Source organism: Pseudopipra pipra, chromosome Z, assembly GCF_036250125.1.
Source record: "Pseudopipra pipra isolate bDixPip1 chromosome Z, bDixPip1.hap1, whole genome shotgun sequence".
Classification (NCBI taxonomy): Eukaryota; Metazoa; Chordata; class Aves; order Passeriformes; family Pipridae; genus Pseudopipra; species Pseudopipra pipra.
In genome coordinates, this window is record NC_087581.1 from 58,447,407 (window position 1) to 58,470,483 (window position 23,077).

Consider the following 23,077-nt stretch of genomic DNA (forward strand, 5'->3'; position numbering starts at 1 on the left):
TTGTTTGGTTGTTTTGTTTCGGTTTTTTTTTTTGTTTGTTTGTTTGGGGCTTTTTCACTTGGAATTTTTTGAGAGTTCTTGATTCTCTTTATATTCCCTGAGCCCATATATTTAATTTAAACTGGGGGAAATGCACTTTTCATAACCTACTCCTCCCCTCTAATGAAAGGCCCAAGTTTGGTCCTGTATATAACATTTGAAAGAGCCCATTCACTCTGTTGTGAAGATAGAGACCTTATTAACCATGGATGAGGTACCTTCTGCCAAAAGTCCCCAAGGAACAGATCAAGGATTTTCTATGAGAATTTCTTAAAATAATTCTGGTGACTCTCTGAAATAATTCAGCTGGTTCAGGAGGTGTTATTGTGTATGGTTTATTTCTGTCCTCTGTATTTGTTCTGTTAGGACTGTTAAGCACCCATTTGCTTCTCAACATAATGTCCCTAGGGCCCAAACTAATAGAGTAGGACCTTGCACTAACAAACGTGCAATAGGATTTCTAGGTTTTTCCTACTGAAAGACTGCTGGTCCCAGACATTTAAAATAAAGTCTTATTTGTCCTCTCGGAAAAGTACAGTGAGATGTGCTGCAAGTACATGCTGCCAGCATGAGTTTTTCTCCTTATGGCACCAAATCAGCAAGGAGAGTTTAAAGTACTGATATTTGTACTACTTAAAGCACACGTAGATATTTTTACTTCTTAAACCAGACAAAGTTCTAACTAGGCTGAGCAATCAGTAGCACTGAGCAATCAGTCTGGCATCTGTCATCAGCTTGACTTGCATTACTTTGAGGGATGTAAACCACTGAACACCTTGTTTCATTCTCAGCTTGGTATGCAAAACAGGTTGTGTAAATGATCTGGTTTTCACCCAAGGTGTCACCAAAGTATCTTTGGCTTTTCCCACTGACCACAATCTAAAGGGTCATTGTAGGAACTCAAGTATTTGGAGGGATGAGACATGAGCACTGGAGCTGTAGACTTCTGCTGCAGTCTGAGAAGTCATATGACCACTCAATCTCCATTGCTCTGTCACAAAAAGCTTACCCTCCTCTAACCCTGGGCAGGACAAAAAATACAACAGAGAGGAACTGTGCACTATCAGCACAAAGCAACAGTAGTAGGCTTGGACAGTGCTTAAATACATCCTGGTGATCACTATGTGGTGGCACCGGTCTTGCCATATCCCTCACCTCACCCATGTGACACTTCAGCAGTAGGGTCAGCCCCTGCTCTGAGTTTTTAAGAAGATGCAAAGAAGTCAAAATTAATCACTTCCCTCTCCAGGAAACAGGTCCTTGCTGAAGAGGAAAAACCCAAGTCAAGAGCACCCTTCCACATGAGTAATCAATGCTGAACTGAGCTCAGCTTAGCTCTTAAGCTGAAACCTTTTAGCCTAAGGAAGAATAAATGAGACTGTCCCAGCAACACTCCATCTGTTTAAAGCCAGCTCTGCACTTAAGTGCTTTCCTAAATAATGGGTCTTAAGGAGACTGATAATGGTTGAAAGAACCACTTGCTGATCAGATGCATGTTCTGCTAATGCAGTATTTCTTCTCTCCTTGAAAAAAGGAATGTTTGTTATTAAATGAAAGTTATCAGTGATGGGCTGATCGGCTGCCTGCTGTTTACACTGAAAAGCACACTGCATGCTTACCTGCAGTACTGTTCTCTCTAATTGATTCTTTCCTAAAGGTATTTCCCACTACTCCACCTCCTTCCTTTGCTCTGATTAACAATCATAGCATGATCTCATCAGGCCTTGACAAGTATTGATGGGCCATAGTATCATGAGGCTAATAAAATGTGTTACCCAGTATTTTCTGGTGACACATAAAAACTCCCTTATGAAAGACGCAGGACACAGAATAAAATATAAATGCTGTTTTAGTAACAGCAGAGTAGTGTGAACTACACAGTACTGGGCAGAAGCACGCTATCTAATGGAGCAACATCGCTCAAGTGCGTGGTGGGGGGAGGCAGGGGAGAGGGTAATAGGGGCCCTGGGACTGGGAACCCCACTGTGATGCAGCCATGGCAGAAGGGATGAGATCAGGCAGGACCCAGAGGACTTTGTGGGAAAGCAAAACCCCCAGGCACCCTCCCCGTCTGCTGCCTCAGAGCAAAGTCCTCTGAGATGAGCAGACCTCTGCCATGCTGTGTGCACTGCCTCCACTTGCTACTACTGTTTTCTTTTCCATATTACCTCCACATTGCCTTGTTCATACAAGAACATTAGTAGAGCACAGTATTAAACACTTGCCGTGTAAGTCCATTCGTTTAAAAAGGATAGGTGGAAACATACATCAGAAATTTTGTTCAATTAACCTCCCTCCTATTTACAGGTATTCCCTGAGCATATGTCAAAAATTAAACAATAAGGGTTAAAAAGGTTAAATTATTTTCCCCTCTCTGCCACTTTATGACACAAATATCAAGCCCAGCAAAGCTGCATGCTATGAGGACAACAGCGTCAGTTCAAGACCAGAGCAAAGCCTCGTTCTCAGCTTTGCAATTATCTGCTGACCCCTCTGGATTCTCAGCTGCACTGGGGCTCATGGATGCTGGTCTGCACCATGGGGAAAGGTGATGGGACAGGTTCTCAAGACTGCATGACCACCTGCCATCTCTGCAGACTGTGCTTGGGGGTGATGCGCTCATGGAGCCCTGGGGGAAACTGGGTTGAACTGCTCTCCCCACATCCCCACTTCAGGATGAGCCTCACAGCTCCCTCCTTCAGGTAACCCTCAGACTCTTCTCTCCCTTGATTTGCTCATGAAATGATGGTTCCTCATTTTTAAAAAAGTGCAGATCCTGAAATTTCCATTGCTGAGTGTAAGAGTCATAAGGTTAGCAATTTGGTGGCTCTCTGGGGCCATTCTTGTAATGGAAGAAAAGAGAAAGAAAAAAAATCCAACACGAGGTACAGCAACAAAGAAAATCCCTTTTTGATCTATCGAGCCCTTTTTCCCCAGCCTCTGTGAATGCCTCACCTCCTGCACAGTCTCTGAATATAAACTTTGCTCAGCACACTCAGGGTAATCTTTTCACATTATAAAACTTATAATCCTCTTAAAGTGGTTTCGTAGCGTTTGAGGTATGATGCACTTATCAAACAGCTGAAACAAATAAATCAGGTTATTTAGGCTGTGGTCAGTGTGTGTAGCTCTGTGTACGCAGGGAGGAAGCCAGTGCCATACCAGCATTTGTATACATTAGCAACAAAGCTGTCTGTGACAAGCTGTCCTCTGTACAACTAAATATTTAGTTGCATATCATAAGTAACTTCTTAAGCGCTTAAAGAGAGAGGGTGCTCTCTGTCCGTGCTGGCGCAGGGAGCCAGGGCTCCAGGGCGAGGAGTGTGACAGGCTGGGGAGGAAAGCCCTCAGGGTGGCCCTGTGGATGCAGGAAGGGAGGGTGCCCTTGGCAGTCCTTAGGCACATGCTCTGCAGGGTCTCGGGACTAGACGTGGCAGCTCTGCCACCTGGGGACAACCCCGACTCTGGCCAAGGGTGCACACCTCGGGCACACTTCTCTGTCACTCTTCTCTGCCCAGAAACTGGCTCCAACCAGGTTCCACGTGGATTTCTTGCATACTTGCACAGAGTTGTAGTTTTAAAATATTTCTTCCTGGCTTTTATTGGTGTTAGAGCAAAGCTTTTTTTTAACCGTGCCTGTATTTATGGATTCCCAGGGTTGCACATTTTTTACATGTGCAAAATTAAACTAATAAAGCAATTTCATATTGAAGAAGTATAGACTATATGCATCCTGTTCAACATAAAGACATCGTTAGTAAATTTAAAATTGATTAGCTTGTAAAATTTAACTTTGAACAACAGCTAGCTAGAAAAGCCATCCTAAACTTGCTCCTGATGTATTTTCCTGTGTGTACAATAAATGCTTTCTTCAGACGGTTCAAACACCATCACAACAGCACTCACTTAAGATGTTGTGATTGTTGGGATGTAGATACATGCTTAACAGAATATCTTGAATTTGATATTTCATCTAGAAAAGCAGAAAAGGAAATCAGCCTGCTTTAGGAACATGGATTAAATTTTTGCATGAAGAGATCCCTCCTTCTCCTGCTGCCTTCTGCCCCTTCTGCTCTCCAGAAGATATTTCAGCTTTTCCTTACTCTGAATGCGGAAACTCCAGAGGTAATTTAAACTATTTTTAAGATTATTGAAGTAATTTCTGTTTCAGTTTGTGCAGGCAAAGGGCAGACCAGGATCAGACCATCATCCAATGAGGATGAAGTTTGGAGGGGTCTGATGGTGGCAGTGTCCAGCACTCCACAGCACCTGACACATCATCTTGTCTCCCAGCTGCCTCTTGCCATCCCTCATGTGTCTTGGCCACAAGGAATGACCCAGCTGTGCCAGGGCTGTCCTGGGCACCTGGGGTGCATTGTGCAAGAGCAAGTGTGGGGTTTGGGCAGCAGCTCCCATGGGGAGCGTATGGACTCAGCCCTCTCTATTTCTTCTAGAGATGTTTGTTTACACTCAGACACTTGAAATACAAAATGTTTTCAGCTACCAAAAAAAAAATGACAGGAGTTTGCTCTGGTGTTGATGGTATGGAGGAACTTTCAAGACCTTGCTTCCACAAAACTCTTCTCAGAGATATTGTTACTTGCATCTGGGGGAGCAGCAGGAGAAAGACAGTAGGATCATTATCTTCTTTTCTAGTACATGTTGGGTTAATAAGAAAATTAAAGCTCAAATAAATATTCACCCGAAAATAATTTCAGTCTGTCATAAAAATAATCTACATTTATAAGTTATCTAAAGTAAAGCGAGTTGTATTAGCCTCCAGCAGCTCTGAAACCATCATGAATTATTGAATAAGTAATCCTTTTTTTTAATCATTATTGACATAATAAATATATTTGCTTGAAAACGTCTGGAGCTGCATAGGCATAGAAGTATTTATGAGCCTGTGCTCTTTATGGCACTGTTTTACAGGGTGCTGTCAACTGTGGAGGGGAAACAGAGACAGAAAGGTTTCCCCTCTGATATTCTTGTCAGGAGATACAGTGCTTCAGTCAAGTGCATCTCTACAGGCCCTCATCTTCGTGAGCCACAAAATAAATAAATAAATAAAAAAATTAGGTGCAAATGGTATGACTCAATTTACTATTTCTTTGATGGTTAATTCTTTAACTACTAACACGTTTCTTGTCCTGCAAAATCAAATAATACTCCTAGAGTAACAGCATCTTAAATTAACATTAGTTTGATAACAGAGAGAGTTTAAATTAACATTAATTTGGTAACCAAGAGCAGGCTTTAAATTGCACCAGATCAGCTCTGGAAGCAATGAAAAATTATAGAGTTTGGGGCCTAAAATCCCTTTCAGAATGAAGGAGATTTGTCATGCAGATTTGAAAACCTTTGCATGCAGCACCTAGGGAGAGGGATGGTGACTGCAGCCACAGCAGAAGCTGCCATTGTGAAAGACAGTTTGCCAAGCATTGCGTGGGATGTCATAGAATGCATTTCCACTGAGGAAGAGCTGCTGGAACATTGAAATAAAAGGTAAAAAGTACCGCCGTGGGAATTGCGTGTGCAAGAGTGTGCCCACACAACAATTGAATCAGTCCAGGCTATGCACATTTGCAGTTGGGACGTTTTGGCTAAACCCCGTCCTGGCACCTGATGGGTGCTTGGGCAACCCTGTAGCCAAACAGTGACATCTGGGACACTTTAGGCTCTCCTCTGTAACACTCGAGGGTGCAAAGTGGTTGTGGAGAAAAAAGCTGCCTCTGCAGTAAAAGCTGCACCATATTTTTTGCCTGTCTCCTTTAGGCAGTAAATGTATCATCAGTAGCTCTTCAGTTTTCCACAGTAAAAAAATTAGCAATTACCAGTCATGAAATCACAGGAGTGTTTGCTGTAAGTGAGAAAAAAAACCCCAGCAGCGTATTTTAAAAAGTGTTTCTCCCTGGAATGCAAGCCCAGACAAAGATTTAGCCTGTTCTTTTTAATTTAAGTCTGGTAGAGCAACATGTTATACCTCGAACAATCACAACAAATCAGTCTTTATTCAAGTGTGAAAATTAAGGCATAAATTGCTGTCTGCTTAGCTCTCAAAACAATGTCACATTTTAAGAAATGTGATATTTTGAAGAGAAACAGGAAAAAATTTATCAAAGTTTTTGTTACTGTTGCATTATCCTCCCGCTTGATCTACTGGCTATAGATACTTGGTGTCTGCTTAAGTGCTTTCCATTCTTCCCATAAGCAAATTCTGGTTGAAGACTATATATCATTTTCCTCTTGATCACTGCTAGTCTCAGTACCTCATTACAGCAGACCACTTTTTGAAACTGAGCTATAGCCCAGATAAATGATTGTATAAAGTTTTAAATAAACATACAACATCTATGTTATGTTGTTTCACGGGGATGATTTATAGTCATTTTCTTCATCCAGTCCTGAGCTCTGGACATAAAAGACACTGAGCTCTCTGCTGTTTATCCAAGCTAAATCCTCTGTTTGTTCTGCATAAGCGTTCTTGATTCTTTAATATATTGCAGGCTTTAGCTTCAGGTTTATTCCCTCTGGGATGGTGGAATTAGATACATTAACTGACAAAGATAAGGTACGGACATTGTAGCTTAATAGCCATTAAAATAGATACTGCGATAATAAAAATGGAGTTAGAAAAGGGAGTCAAGGTTGTGACATTTTAAAAATATGTATTTATACGACTTAGATGAATAAATGCAGGATTTAAGAAATCTCTATGAGGAAACCCCCAAATGATGGTGGAATTTTGTTTGGTTGGGTTTTTTTGTTTGTTTGTTGTTGCTGTTTTTTCTAAGGAAAAGAGAATTAGAAATGGAAGATACTGTGAACCAGGTTACATGTTGCCTCTTGTGTCCCCAAAGAGAATTTTGTTTCTTACTAAAATGTACACTATGTAATCTGGCTTCCAAGCCACTGAAGTACTGCTCTACGCTGCGAGAAAATAAGGACAGCACTGTGAGATAAGGCAAGTTTCTCTGCCTTAAAAAACCCCAACCAAAAACCCATGTCAAATGTTTACTATGTTTCTTCCTTCATCAGCATGTTTAAATATATATATATATATATGTTTAAACTGCATAGGGAAGTCTATTTACTTCATACTGCTATTCTTCATTGCAGCCCTTGTTCCTCTGTTAAAAAAGTAGACAACATTAAATACCTGCTTCCTCTTCTTTTGTCAGTTTAAATAGAACAAATTTTAAGCTAAGACCACTAAAATTTGCTTTGTAGTTTGACTCAGTATTCATTCTTAATTTTTTTACAAAAGTGTTAGCATTTAAATACCTAATGCCTACAACAGGGGAAAGATTTTAAGAATTATAGTCTTTAATGTGACATACTCTAAATCATCTCTTACAATGGTATAAAAGTTACGCTAAGATTTTAAAGGCCCTAAATGGACTTTCATTTTTTTCTAAGTCAGGATTAACTAGTGTGTAAGTAACAGACTAGGCACTTTCACTGCCAAAAATTATCTAACTAAAAGTTTGAATCTGGCAGTATAAACAGCAGCCCTGCCTGTACTCATACAAGTTTGTTATTTTGTGGTACACAAGTTAGCATGTTGTCCATGCTCTGTAACAGATTGCATTCCATAAAGCATAAAATGCATTTTTATCTGAAACTTGAGTGGTAAAATAAGCAGCAATTAAAATAAACACATGGGCAGGCTTTTCTATTTCTTTCTTTCTTTCTATTTTTTTTTTCTGTGTTGTTATTCTACAAGCATTTATTTTAGCTAAGATACTTCACTTTATAGTGGTAGGATACATCCAGGAATAATGGTGCAGATGATGCGAATGACTTAATTCAATGAGCAAAAAAGAAAATTCACTAAAATCCTCAGGTCTTTCTGAAAGATTGCTTGAGTAAGAATAAAAATTATCTTAAAAAAAAAGCAAACAAACACTTTCTGTAGATGTTACTATTCAAAAAAAGATTGTTAGATCAAGATTGCTTTCAATACAAAGTATATAAAGTAGCACATTTCTCTGCATGTTTAAGTACCAAACTTTTATTATTTATTGTAAACAAAGAACTTCAATTTATTTGTTTGCTGGGGAAATCTGCTATTCTCATCATCATGTATATATGTGATAACAGGAAAAGGAGAAAAAAAAATAGAGGGGTTAAACTCTGCTATAGCGAAAAAAACCGGAGATTTCTTGTTATCCAGGGAAAGGCTTAGGTTTTGTGAGCAGCAGCAATAGCCTTTTGCTTGTGAGGGCAAGTGCAGGGATGCAAAGTTGCCTCCTTCACTTTTCAATGCCTTCTGTGTCTCAGCAGTCCCTGAGTTTTTGTACTGACCTCCAGACCTGGATGGAGAATTGTGACCAGCTCATGGGCACAGTCATGTTTGGCATGTGGGTGCAGGCACCCTGCTCAGCAGAGGCCAGTGGGTTTCACATCATCTGAGAGTTACTTTGATAAGAGTTGGCCTCCCCCCACCTTCAAGACTCATTTCCAACAGTATCTGTAATGTTTGTTAGGATAATAGGGATTTGCTTTTATTAGTATTTCAATACTAATAAGTCATGAAATGATTTTCCTATAAAAGTTTTCACTAAACCCCTCATAATTACTTATTTACTCAATAGACAGCATATGGCAAAAAATGGTTGACCTTTTCTTTTTCATACAGCTGTAACAACCAAGAATTAACTAGATATTCATCAAAGCATCAGTATAATGAGGAATCACCTTCATCTTGCCAAGAGAGGAACAAGAATAAGTAGTATTGTCCCATACTACAAAAAGTCTTGTTCGTGGCAGGCCCAAGATTTTAGATACTTTGCCTTTTTTCCTGCCCTCACTGAAGGACTTTATTTAATTAATCTCTTAACAAGATTAACCTAGCCTTTCTTGGAAGGCTGCAGCTTAGACTCCCTTAACTTCCCTAGAAATTAGAGTTATACATAAGGATTGAAGTATTTTTTTGTTCTTTTGTAAAGCTTTCAGATGAATTGGTAATTAGCCAGAGGAATGAAATATTGATTTATCTACTATAAAAGAGCAAAGTAAATAGCTTGTACTCATTTGCTGAAGAATCTATCTACCCCTTTTAGGGCATTTAGGCAACTGCAACCAGCACAGATTGCGAACAGCAGTTTGCTAACCAGTTACACAGAAAAGCTTTTCCCACATTATTCTCATTTTGCTGATAGGAAGGAAAGGCCTAGAGCCCTGCTCAAGATCACTCAACACCCCTACAACCAAGATGGGCAGAGAAACCATAGACTTTGTGTCCAACCCTCAGCCTACCAGTGGGATCACCTTCATGAGTGATACAGGAGAGATTTTGCTATGTTGCAGGAAGTACTGCAACACAAGCTATTGGCCAGAATGGCAAAGCATTGCTTTTCCCTTACACAATGTTTGAGATAAAGCCTTTTAAAATGTCCTCCTGCTCAGCCTACCTATTTCTACTCAGGCTTTTACAAGCCATCTGCATTGATGATGATATAAGTAAATGAAATGGGATCAGTAACATAAAAATTTCTATTCTCAGGTAAAACTTTAGGATCGTTTTTATGATGTCCTGTCTATATGCAATAAGACGATACAGCTGGGGAATCAAAAAAAAAAAAAGCCCATCTGCTCTGCAAGGTGTTGGGACAGGTAAAACTCACTTTAGAGACACATAATCATGTTGCTGAGGTGTGCAAGTTTTTCCACAAATAGTACTGCCCTCTTACAGGCATACACCTAACAATTCCTTAGGGTTCTGGTGTGTTCTTTCTTGCTTTTGACACTCTATACAATTTATTTTGCATTATTAGTCCCATTCATTCAGTTCAATTGCATTACTGTCAGAAGAGACAGGATAAACCAGTAAGTTAGGGTATCTAAAGCATCACTGTGTCCATATTTGTAAAAACTGCAGTAAAAACCACTATTGTTATAGAAGCATCAAAAACATTATCTAGGCCAAACAGATCCTATGCATCACCTGGATGATTCCTGGAGCAGCAGGTAGGCTCTATGGTTTACACCAAATATGCATTGGTACTCATGAAAGCACACCCACAGTGTTGGCTCTAAGAACAAACTACTAACTAAATTGTCTTATTTATTTGGATGAGAAGCATCATGTCGACTTCATGTTTGACACAAATGGGACTCAACCTTCGCTGCTCGCATGGCTAATTATAAAGCAAATAGTAGCTCATGGTGCTTTTCAGCCCTGATCTGGATGACCTATTGTATTACCATATTAATTTTGTTGCCAAAAATAGCCTTTTCAGGCAAACATACTGATGGTTTGGTGTCAAGGAACATCTCTTAACATGAGATCAATAAAATTATTTTCTGTACCTCCAGATGTGAAAAGCAAAACATAAAAATACCCTCACTTTATGTTAAACTATTAAGCAAATACAAAAATGTTGTAGACTTACCACTACCTCTTAAGCCTAAATTTTACAAAAAAAGTATTAGTTTGATTGCCTGCTCAACTCAAAACCAAGTAATTTAATCTTGCTGCCCTATTTACATTTGCATTTGTAAAACAAAACATATGATAGTCATAGTAAATCATAATTTTCAAATTTTCACAGGTTTTTTCATAGTACATTTACAGCTATGAGCAATGTATGATAACTGCTGAAACAATACTGGCTTGTGGACTATCCAACTACACTCCATCTCTTCCAGTAAACACACTCTAAATTTTGATGTCATATTATCTTGTCAATGCAGTTATGTCTCAGCAACTGCATTGGAACCTTTTGCTCAAATAGTCAGTAACACTAAACACCTCCATAACCATCTACTCTCTATGTATGTTGTTAGAAAGAAACTTTTTTGTAGCAACACATACATTGCTTAAAATGCTGTTGAACTACCACAAGTATTTCGCTTGGAAAAAAGAGTACTGGTTTACAGAGTAAGAGACGTCACTTTTCCAGAAGCATTATTAATGGGGACTATTTTAGTCTTCAGTGACAGGGAATGACAGGCTGTAGCATTTCTTCAAGTTAAGAATAGAAAATAACTGTACTTGCAAGAATTCAATTACTCTGCATTAAAGCTGCCATGGGGTTACTGCACATTTATACATCAGAAAGTCAGTAAATTATTTTTCTATAAATTAGTCCCTCAAAGATGATTTTTTTTTCCTTTCTGTTCTGAATGCCAAACTCCTGACTGCTTCTCCGCCACAGAGACTTCATATCTGGATAGCCGACATCTGTAAAAACATTTCTAATGAAAACACTACTAATACAACCCCCTGGAGAAACAAATGAAATGAGATCTAAGTATGCAGCCGCTTTTCTACAGCTCTGTCTTTAACAATAGTGAGACTAGTGCTTTCCATCCAAGCCTTGACACAGGTCATGATCATTTAGGCACAGTAGTAGCAAAATAAATAATTGTGTAAATATGTATTAACTGGCATAAATACTTCAGTAGCTCTTAGAAGATATGATAAAGGACTTCTGTTTTTAGTTGTGCATTAAGGTTTATCTTGGTGGATGGAGGGAGAAGCATTTAAACTGCAGTGAAGGAGAACTACAGATTGAACACTTGAAAGCTCAGTGCCAGATATAACAATGCTTCTTGTATGCAACAGCAGTGTTGAAAGTGTATTAGTGTTAAAAGTGTCGGATCACTGCTAAGATATAGAAACAGTGGTTATAGCTTCACTCCAAAAGAACAATGTACTGTAAAGATCCATAGCGTAACTATATACTTAAATAATTCAGATTCAAAGTAAAACAATGCCATCTCATTTTCAAAATGATTTGTCTTTTTTTTCCATAACACATTCCACTGCTTTAATATACAAATCAGAATTTAGACACTATTTTCTGTTAAACAGCCTAACAATTATCAAGGGAAAAAGGTCTGTTTCAAGAGTTCTCAAAATCTCAGCTAATACTCCATATCAGACTATATCCAGGGCTTCCTGCCTTACATTTAAACCTGTAAAAAGTAATTTGAGGCAATTCTTTGGTAGCAAAGATAGTAATAGCAAATCCCCAGCACTGGCAGAAAAATTAGCACATATCAACTCAGGAGGGGATCCTCTGTCTGAAGATTATCAGGAAAAAACAACATTATTTCTAAATGTCCTCACTTTCAGGTGGACTAATGCTTTTCCTCTGAAAGGTTGATTATATCCTGTATTTGTCCAATCCAAAGTTTCTTTATTCCAAGTGAACTGCGAGTTCTGGGCCCAAATCCTAAGGCAGATGAAGGCTGGAAATGATTTGATGTGGAATTGACACATAACAGCCACCCCACTTCCCCACTCTCCCATTTGGGTTCACAGAAACATACTGGTAAGAGTACTTGTATTGAAATAATTCTATCAACTTCCCTAGTGAAATCTGGGCACAATAATATCAATAGGAGTTTGCCAGAATTCCAGGAGGGTCTATCTGCTGCTCCTCTTCCCGCCACATTTTCTCCAGTGTATGGAACCAGGACTGAACCTGTAAACACAGGTCTCATTTCCAGCAGTTTTTTTATGCTGGGTAAATTGAGTTCCTTATCTCATGCATCTGTTTCAAATGACATTTCTTTTGCAAAGAAGAGAGATTAAGATAAAAATCTTAAGATATTTTAAAATGGTATTTGGTCTCTCCACTGAATAACTATAACCTTTAAAATGGCTTTGAGATATAAAAAAGCAAATGGAACCCAACATAAAAATTTTCTTTAAAGAAGAGTAATATTGAGTTCATATGATCCATATCTACTACAAATATGTATCTTATATGTGGAGTACTTCAGTCTAAAGCACATAGACAAATTGTGCTGGAAAAATTAAATTGAAATTCAAGGTTAGAATATCCTCACTCTAATACATTTCCACATTCTAACACAAACAATGAACACTAAGAGTAAGGACATTATAACAAAATGAAAATGTTAAATAAATTTTATGCTAAGTAAGTTTTTTTAATAATCACAAAACTCATGCTTTACACATTGATCTTTCATATGGCTAAGTGGACCCAAATAGCTCAAATTATAAGATTTATAAATGATTTTCAAAAATAAGTATTCTATGATTTATTTTTACACAAAACTTTGATTTACTAGAGAGAAAACTCACCCAACTTCCTTTTTAAAACCAACAGCAACATGACTTTTTTTTTTTTTTTTACACAACACAGAGGTGAAATTAACTTTGATTACCAGCTTCATTATTTTATGGATTCAAGCACTAAAGACTGTCATATTATTGGAAATAGTAAATAAAATTTTTCATTCAAATACATAGTTAAAAAATAAATACAAAGTCCTTAATATATACTTAAAAATCAAATTTTATTTAATAAAATAATACACCTGAAATGTCATAGAACACCAGTCCAAAAAAATTGACCAGCTATGAAATTTAGTCAACACTGTCTTTGTAATATTTAAGTCTCAGGCACCCTCCAGTGTTTGGAAAAGTAACTACACAAGTGCGCAAGCATTTGAAGAAAAACAGCACAAACAAGTTTTTCTGTCAAGATAGAAGCTTCCTGGGTAATTTACAGTAATTACATATAATCATGCATCAGTGATATGACACAGCCATGATGAAAAAAATATTGTAAAATTATATTTCGTGGATCTCTATGGGATTTAAGGAGGTGATATTTTCTTTGCTAGTGGAGAGGGATCTCTTTAAGTACACTACTTTGAAAAATACAGTAAAGTGTGCAAAGTATTACAAAAGCATTTCTTACAAAGTCTGGTATTGATAAGTATTCAAGTATTCCTCAGTTAATATGATCTCCATGTTTTTTTACAGCTTGTTTTTAACTTTTCTAAAGAGTCTAAATTAATAGTTTATTTAAACAGGAGATACATCCATGGTAAAGAGGAGGAAAACCAATGCATTTAGAGGTAAAGCCAGATAAGATACACCCCTCCCCCCATTTTATTATTAATACAAAATTAATTTGTATATTTTGTATTAATTATAACTTCTATAATTAATACAAATTAATACAATTTATAATTAATACAAAACAGGAAGGTCAAATGTATTCAACCATGTCTATGAAACTTCACTGATTTTATGTAAAAAACCCAAACCAATAATTTTTTCATTGGTATCTTTGTTCACTTTAAAAGTTACAAATCCTAAGACAATTTTTGTACTTGACATTCAAATGGAAACACTTGTGAGTACAGGACAGACAAAAACGCCTATTGAAAGGACAGTGTTGTAAGTTAATGTCAGGTAGATCCCCACAAATATGACAGAAACAGAATGAAGGCTGGAAACCAAAACTTTTTCAATTGTGATTATGCGCAAACTAACATTAATTGTGGATTTCTGTTCTGCACCCTGTTCATACTTCCACAATCAAACAAAGTTTTATTTACAATTTAAGTGGTAATGAGATAACATGCTTTGAAATACATGTTAAGTAACTTCAAAGTGGTTACATCTTGATTGAAAAAAACAGCTTTACTTAAACCAAGAGCTTTTTATGTTTGTGTTCAGGATTTAAAGCGTATAAATTCACTGAATTGTTGCTTCAATTAATTTTCATCATTAAGGATCAATGTAAGAATGCATATACACTCCTGAATACAGTCTTTACTCTCCTGGGTTCACCCTGGATTCACCCTTACTGCTCCATGTGCAAAACTCCCAGGGCAACCAAGGGATTTTACCTGTACAATCAGGCTAGTTAATAACTGGTTCAGCTTGAGTTCCATAAGGTTTGATTCCCCCTCACACATACACACTCAAAACCTTGTCTCTTCTTTACTACAGAACTTAGTTGTGTTAACTACAGTTAGAGAATCCAAAATTGATTACCTTGTCATTTAGTAAAAAAAGGTTACATTTGGTCAATGCTGCAATTCAGTTCAGAATTAAGAGCTTTGTCAGGAAAAGCAGCTGATGTCACTTTTGCCTAGTACAACTGAAGAGATATTTTTAAAAATTGAAAGAAATAACGACAACATTGACCAAAAACCTCTTAGAATGAATATTAAAAATATTACAAATAAACCTAGTCAGGGTTATGCAAAAAGAGGTAGTAAACACTTCAGAAGAAAGTACACAAGATAAATATATTTACACACACACATATATATACATACATATGAGTACAAAAACATTATAAACCAGTCATTGCCACCATAAAACTTACAACTGTGCTTAACTTGACATGTTGCAAATATTTACACTGACTTCAAAGAGAGCTGGCTACAGTGTGCAAAACAAAGCATGACATCACATATTTTGCAAAGTCGTATGGGTTTAGAGAAATCACTCTATTCAGATTTTGGCTCTTTTTAACAGCTTCTTGTATGCTTTTAAATAGTGATGTTCCTTTTTGCAATAGCTTCTCTGATTTGACGATCAAGTTCACTTACAATATGATCTTCATGGTTATAGACTCCTGTTCTCAACAGGGTATCCCTCTCTTCTATCAGACGAGAGAGGTAATCATCCATGTTCTCATTTAGTTTTCTACAATGAAGACCATCCACTCTACCAGCAGAATTATCTTTAGCATCTTGCAATTGCTTTCTCTCTTCTTCTTGTTGCTTTAGCCTGATGTTGATAAAATAGAAAGAATCAGACAATGAGACATATTAAAATCCGCTCTCTTTATCTTCATATTAAGTCTTTAGTTTATCTACTGAAGTACTTAGTAAAATAAAGAAATCTGTAAATGTAACAAATTATTCTCTCTCTCTAGGGAAAAAAACTCAAAGAAAAAGAAATTTCAATATAATACTTAAAATCTAAGAAAACTTTTTCTATATGCATATGTAACTGATACTTGTTATCAAAGCTTCTACTTTATGCAAACTGTACTCAAATTAAAAGGGTTCAACAAACAAAACTAGTGCAAACAGTTTTTGGAGGACAACATCAGATAGATCTAGAATTTGAATGTATTCAAAATAAGAACAGTACATGTCTTGTTCTTTTCTTAACACAGCAGTTAATACTTAGAACTGAAAGATTAAAGTAGAAAAAAGCCTGGTGCTGTAAAACTATGACCACAACATAAAAACCAGGTACAGTGGCCTTAAACATAGATTTTGCTATACTGCAGTACTGTTGCATTTTATAAATGTGTAATCTTTACCTAAGGGACACTAAACTGTGTTCTTTCACTGGACTGACAGTCAGTTATAATCCTGATTTAATTGAACTTTCCCTAATTTTAGGCTGACAGCAAGAAAAAAGCAGGGAATGGGCCGATGTGGAAGAATCTTACAAATACTTTCATACCTGTTAAGTTCATTTCTGATATCCTCCAGCTCCTGTCGGTCTGTTTTCCCCAGCTCTTTTTCTTCCGCTGCCAAATAGCGCAGCCTCATGTGCTCCAGCTCTTGCTGCTGCTTTTTAAGATGAGCCATTGCATTTTCTTGTTCACGCTTATACGGGAAGGGGTGAAGACATAACTCAGTTGAACATGTGATTCAATGTAAAAGTGCTAATCATAGTGACAGAGCAAAAGTTTAGGAATCAAATCATGACAATTAAGTCTCCTGGAGTATTAGAAATGTAGGAGTTAACAGAATGTCTTATTGCATTACAGATATCACCAGATAAGTCCAGTGACTATCACAATCACAGTGAACCTGTCCTAGCTGGATCAGCTGAAGCACAGTCACAGACATCTTCCCATTAACAAAATAGCAAAAATGTTAACAAACCTTTTTACTAACTCTGGCTTAAGTTGGTAAACATAAAACTCGCACTTCTGGAACTGCTCAAGCTACTGAGATTTACCTCTTGGCTACATGGTATTTTAAATAATAAATATTTTTGAGAAAGTAAAAGCTAAATAGCTGCAGGAAACTTCCATCATCAGCCCCATAGTACCTAGTATCAAAGCTTCAAGAACTACTTTTTGAAATTGCAATGTGCGCTTAAAAAATAAGCTTTGGAAACAAAATTCTGGCAAGATGTCCTTTTATGTTTGCATAGCACTATGTGAAATTTTACATAACTTATTTTGTGGTTTTAATCCAACCAATCTATCCATTCTAAAAGTTTACTTGCCTCTATTTTTTCAAGCTCTTCACACACACTGTAACAAAAGTAAGGTTTGAGCCCACTGCCATCTCACGACAATAGTGTCTTAATGAGAAATATGGTGCTCTCTCTACTTGTTTTCCTCCCAGCTACTTTCCACACGACCTTGTGCACTAAGTCAATACAGTCAGTCTCACATTCTGAATAAGACAGAAGACCTGAGGTAGTTAAGAAGTATTACAGCAGGTTATAAAAACATCCTGGATCTAAGCATATGGTGAAGTGCAAGTCTACTTCTGTAATTCTGACATTGCCTTCATAAGAAATATTTGATTGTTAATAAAATCAGTCTTATATTTCCTATGGGGATAAAAAAAAGATGATTTTTTGGTTGATAGGTATGAGCATATTCTTTATATAGTCAACCTATTTGGAAGACTTTAGTAGGGTAGTTTCCTGAATCTCAGTTGCCAGCAGTTTAAGCATTCCCTGTTGATGATCAATAATTAGCAGGATAATCTGAATTTCACAAGGAATTGGTATAAACAAAGACTCTAATTGTTAATGTGAACAGACAATGCAATTGAGAAGTACTTGACCAGAAGTCATAGCATGTATGTAAACACAAAATATTTTTATACTAAGTTCAATACATTAGCCAGCCAAATTAAATGTTAGAACTACAGTGAGACAGATCATAAAGCTTGAAGAACAATTTGTTAAAGGGTTACATACTACTAATAAAACCAGAAGCAGGAATGCTCCCAAAGAGTCTACAGCGGACCGATGATTGAAGCTTAAAAATATTTGGTGAAGATAAAGCCATAGTCTTTCCTTCTACATCAAGAATTCATTACAGAAGAACATTCCCATGTGAGAGACACCCTTTTTAATGTCAGACAGGTTTGAATAATAGTCTCAGACTGAAGTAGAATAGGTTTTAGAACAGGAATCTACAAACACATATAGCAAATATTAAAAAGTCACTATAGACAGCTGATATTTATCCAAGAATTTTCAAGAATATAATGAAATTCAAAGAAAAAGTTGCAAGGCTAACTGGAGGTTAGTCTTAATCCATCACCAAAACTGGTATTGACATCACAGCAATAACTATTTCCCCATTTTTCATTTTATTCTTTCTTTAAACAGAGTCTTTAGGAATACCCAAGAACTACCATCAGACCTTACTTCCACTCAAACCATAACTGAAACCAAAACAAACAAGATGTATGGGTTTACCAGAAAGAACAAATCCAGCTTCTGTAGAAAAGTCACTCTTCCAACTAATCTTAAAAAACCGAACCAAACACCACATCAAATAAACCACCTTCATCAAAACACAAAAACACAGGTTACTCAGGGTTTAGAACACCAGAGAAAGGATAGCAATTGATCATTTCCACAAGAGCAAGAATGTAACAGTGGACTACACAAGACACTACTCTTCAATATACTTGTAAATGAGAAAATCACTCTGGAACAGTTTACGGCTGATACAAAGTTATTCAGTGGGGAAAAACTGGATGTGGAAGAGTGTGATATTATCAGTTGGTTTGAAAAGGAAGCAGATAAGTCAAGAACACATTCACTTATGTCTGTTAAACATGATAGCCTGAATGCAACTGGTGGCTCATGATGTACTTCAGTAACTGACTGAGGGCAGCTGGAGGGCATTCAAAGATATCCAAGGTGGGCTTCTAGATCTTGTCCATCTACTGCTGACCGATATTTCACATCAGTTCATTAGCTGGGTTTTTTCCACCCAACAAAAAGCACTGGCTGAAACTCAAAACTAGGTATAGTCCAATTAGAGACATAATTTAAGTTATTGAGTGCAAATTAATCACTTATGCAATATACTTAAACATGTTAGGAGCTTCTTGATCACAGAATGTTCTGAATTTAACGTTTCAAAAAAATGCTACAGAAATGCTGTTCAAGGATTTAGAAAGAAGAGATAGAGAGTGTTTGTTTTTATTTTTTTTTTCCCTGAAGTCACAGCAAATATCACAATGGTATTCTCTGGTCTCCAAATACAGATAAGGCAACAGCATCCAGACAGTAAACCCAGACTTCAAGTATAAAACAGGTTATGAGGAAGAATGAAATAAACAGGTTACAAGGAGGAATGGAATTATTTTAACTATTTTGATAGTTGGACTTACTTTGAGTTGTTTATTTTGCTAAATGCAGGTAGGAAGACAAAATGCTGAGCATGATCTAGCCTCAAACAGGTTGGTATAAAACCAGTACGACTTCAGTTACAGAATAAGTAAATAGATTGACAGCAAATCTGATTATCTCAATTATCCAGAATCTAGAAGTATGAGGATAGGCTAATATTTACTTATTTTTGAGACCATCAATCACAATACTTGGTGTCCCCAGTTTGATCTACTAAGCTAAATCCTTTTCAAAATTAAGCAAATTAAAATACTGCTGTTTCAGAAAAAAACCCTTAATGCAAACATGAGACCTAAAATCTTGAGCATGTTAAATCTCCTTTGTAAAATTCTATTTAATCTCAGGGGAGGAGTGGTTGCCCTGTACATATAAAACAAATCTGGAAATTTCTACTTATCTGTCCTTACAGGATGAGCTACTTCTGCTGATTACACACCAAGTCTAAAGAAACTTAACACACATATCCCTGTAGTAGATGCAGTACACCCTGCATGTCCAAGTGCTGGTTTTGAAATTAATTTGTCTAGTACATCCTAGTTTTCCTGTTGATATTATCTAACAGTGGGAAGAGTCTTAGAGGCCACTCAATAAGTTATATAAGAATGCTATTTACAAGCAAACTGCCTCATCTGTACAAAACCCATCTTGTTACTGTGGAAGATGAGGCTGATATCTTCCTCTTAGGTGATGTCCAGAACCTAACTTTGATGCATCAGAGGACTTCTAATTGTCATTATCTCTTCTTCTAGCCTTTTAATCTATGCTGATTTGTAATATGATTATCTTCAGTCCAATATATTTTTGCAGATGGTGAGAAAACGATTAACTTTAGAAAACTCCTCATTCTGCAATTCAGTTCACTCATGCCCTCATTGTCCCATCTCAAACTAGGGCTACTGTCACAGGAAGCTGGGGTATTAATCTAAGTCTGTCAAATTTGTGCATCTCAATAATTGTATATGAGAATTTTTTTGAGGGTATGTTAGGCAAAAATCACTTGAAAACTAAATACTGTGAAACTAAGGCAAAACAGACTAGCACTTGCTACTAGGACAGCAGTACTTTCACGTATACACAAATCCTCACATAGCTGTGACTACATTGAGTAGAAGCCTTCTAATCCAGCACTTCAGTCTGTGGAGTATATTATTCAGGTCTAAAAGCAAAGATTTTGAAAGTATCCTCACAGCTGCACTTGAGAGGAAAGGCATAACTGCACACTGGCCATAAGAAGCATGCGGGATTAAAAGTTCCATGACAAGCTGCTATGTTACTATTTGAGGCAGGAAAGTTCAACAATCCATAAGTTTCTGCTGTTCAGCAACATGCTCACAATGACAATCTGAGAGCAAAAAAGGCATTTTAAACAAGCTCAGAGGAGAAATATATGTCAGAAGAAGTACATACACTTAAGGTTAATAGAACAATGTCTTAAGCTCAATCAGAACAGAAAGAAGACAAGATAATGCTTTCATATTGACCGAAAGGGATCTCATTCAATAATTTGGACCTTTATGCCCTCACTGTTTGAGTTCATTTCAGAACCATAATTTTTTTTTATTAATGCCTTAAATCATATTTAATTAAATCAAGAAAAGGACAAAAGAGAATGATGCAGAAGCCAAAGAGATGAAGGAAAAGCAAGTCTCTTCTGCAGAACGCTTTGTTCAGTTCTGTTCCTTTTGATATTTTTCTCTGGGAAAAAGGTCTATTATGAAAATCCAACAAACAAAAAACCAACCAAAACCAGTGAGACTAGTGAGAATGCTCTTTGCTCAGGATAATATTCTTAAATTTGTAAAAGAAAGTAAGATTTAATGTAGCATGTGCTAAATCCTACTTTTCTCCGTAGAGGAGAAAAATACTTATCAGTACATTTTGTCTCCAAGCTAATTTTGGGTAGGAATTCCTTTCAGACAAATGCGATTTGAAATTTAATTTGATTACTAATACAATTGTGATGTAAACATGACAAATATTTGGGGTATTGAGGGAAAAGTCAAGATTAATTCTAGTCAGTGAAAGTCAGGAATTTCAGAGGCATGCCATGCTGTGACCCTGAACAGTGACATTTAAGCACAGTAATATTAAATTAAAAAAATAAAAATCAACATTTTCTGAAGCAAGATTTCCCTACCTTTCAGTTTGAGACAGCCTGACTTGGAAAAAAAGACACTAAAACAAGTGAGAAAGGATTTTGCAGATTCATTTATGACGGATCCTGTGCGTAATTTACATTACACACTTCATGCTTTCTGATTTTCAAATGTCTTTCCCAACATTAGTCTTTGACTCCTTTAAAAAGTCTGTCATAACAATTTGTAGAGTGCATAACAGAAAACTTGCTCTACGTCTACCATTCACAACAGAGTAAAAGAAACACATTTCCTAATAATACATCAATACCAGAAGATAGCAAAGAATTTAAATCAGTTGTTTGATAAGAAGGGAACCATGCTGATTTTGAATTCATTTATATAGAACTTTGCTATGATATCTTGAGGGACCATAAAAAGACTGCTTTTAGTTACAATGAGAGAAAAGGAAGGATTTTTTATTCATCTCAGTGATGAAACTGGTGTCACTTCAGAGACATTCAGGTATTAAATCCACTTTTTTCCATGACGATGTAACAATCCACTGAGCAACAAACACTTTTTTTAAACCCTAGAACAAGCAGAACTCTACTGCATAGTAGCATTTGAAATGTAGCAGAATTTATTGTGAGATCTTCCAAAGTGAATAAACAATGTTCACAAAACATTTCTGCACATTTATAGTACAAATAAAGCTAAAGTCCAGCATTTCTAAACCCCTCTAAAACATCATTTTATTCTGTGTATACTGAAAACTAAGTTATAATTGAATACGAAGTATTTTTTAAGTATACCTCAGTGCACACAAGTTTATACATGCTTAAAATTCTTAGTCAAGACTTTCTGACAAACTTTCATCCTATAATATATCCCAACATAAGGAACACTTCAGACTTATTCCCAACTGCTTATTCTAGGCAGTCAGGCTGTTTTAAAACTCAGTAAGAGGTATTAGAATTTTTGATTTTAAACATTTAGAATTTCGTGTTTTTACATTTCACCTAAGGGAACACTCCGGAATCATCAGCTGCTGGACTAAAGGCAACTTTGTGAATAGAAGATAAACTCAGCAGGAACTCAGAACACTTGGAAATACTTTACACTTGCATCACCACCTAATAATCATCAGCCACTATCCCACAGTAAGGCAGCCACAGATGAAACAAAAGTATCATGTGCAAATTACTCTGAAAATTATCTTTGCAGAACGTATTAGTTGGCCCAGCTACTTTCCTCTCCAACACTTTCTCAGCACTGCTAGTCCTGCTATTCTTTTTGCTCTTTTTCTTTTCTTTACTGCCCCTGCCTCCTTCAGTAAGAATTATCACCAATATTCCTTTCGCTTATTAATTTTATGTTTGCTGTCCTCCTTATAGATCTCCACAAACAAAACAAATCCAAACCAAACAAAGCCGCATGTGAGTTATCAAATAACTTACTTGAAGGTTTTACTACTTTTCTTCATTAGTTTTCATCTCTAATGTAGTGCTTGAGAAATGGAATACTGTTTTAGAAGCTTGCATGGTGGAAACCTTCATCATGTTTTGAAACTCATGATACTACAGACATATCAGCATTAAATAAAAAATAATCAACAATAAAAAAAACCTCAAAATTTCAATTATAATCAGATCATAAAAGAATCCCTGTATGCCACCAGGTGCTTTCGTTAAGAGGCTCTTCAATCAAGGAAGCACAATCTTTATTTTGCCATAGCTGCCTATAAATCCAAAAGGGAGATGTAAACATACATACACTAGACTAAACAATGGCTAAATAGCAGCCACTATTCACTCTC

General features: G+C 36.7%; 1 protein-coding gene across 9 annotated transcripts in view; it reads right to left on the minus strand.

Moving 5' to 3' along the window:
- The window catches only part of CEP120 (centrosomal protein 120), a 67,123-nt gene that overhangs the window by 14,225 nt on the left and 29,821 nt on the right, over positions 1-23,077 (minus strand). For 6 of the 9 annotated variants that reach the window (XM_064642635.1, XM_064642634.1, XM_064642633.1 and 3 more), the window contains 2 exons: positions 16,247-16,392; positions 13,299-15,556 (listed from right to left, as the gene is read on the minus strand). The exons of the other annotated variants lie outside the window; for them this stretch is intronic. In XM_064642635.1, the coding sequence (XP_064498705.1) occupies positions 15,316-15,556; positions 16,247-16,392 (387 nt within the window). In that variant the 3' untranslated portion in view covers positions 13,299-15,315. Of the gene's footprint in view, positions 1-13,298; positions 15,557-16,246; positions 16,393-23,077 lie in introns of those variants that run through there. 9 annotated transcript variants of the gene reach the window in all.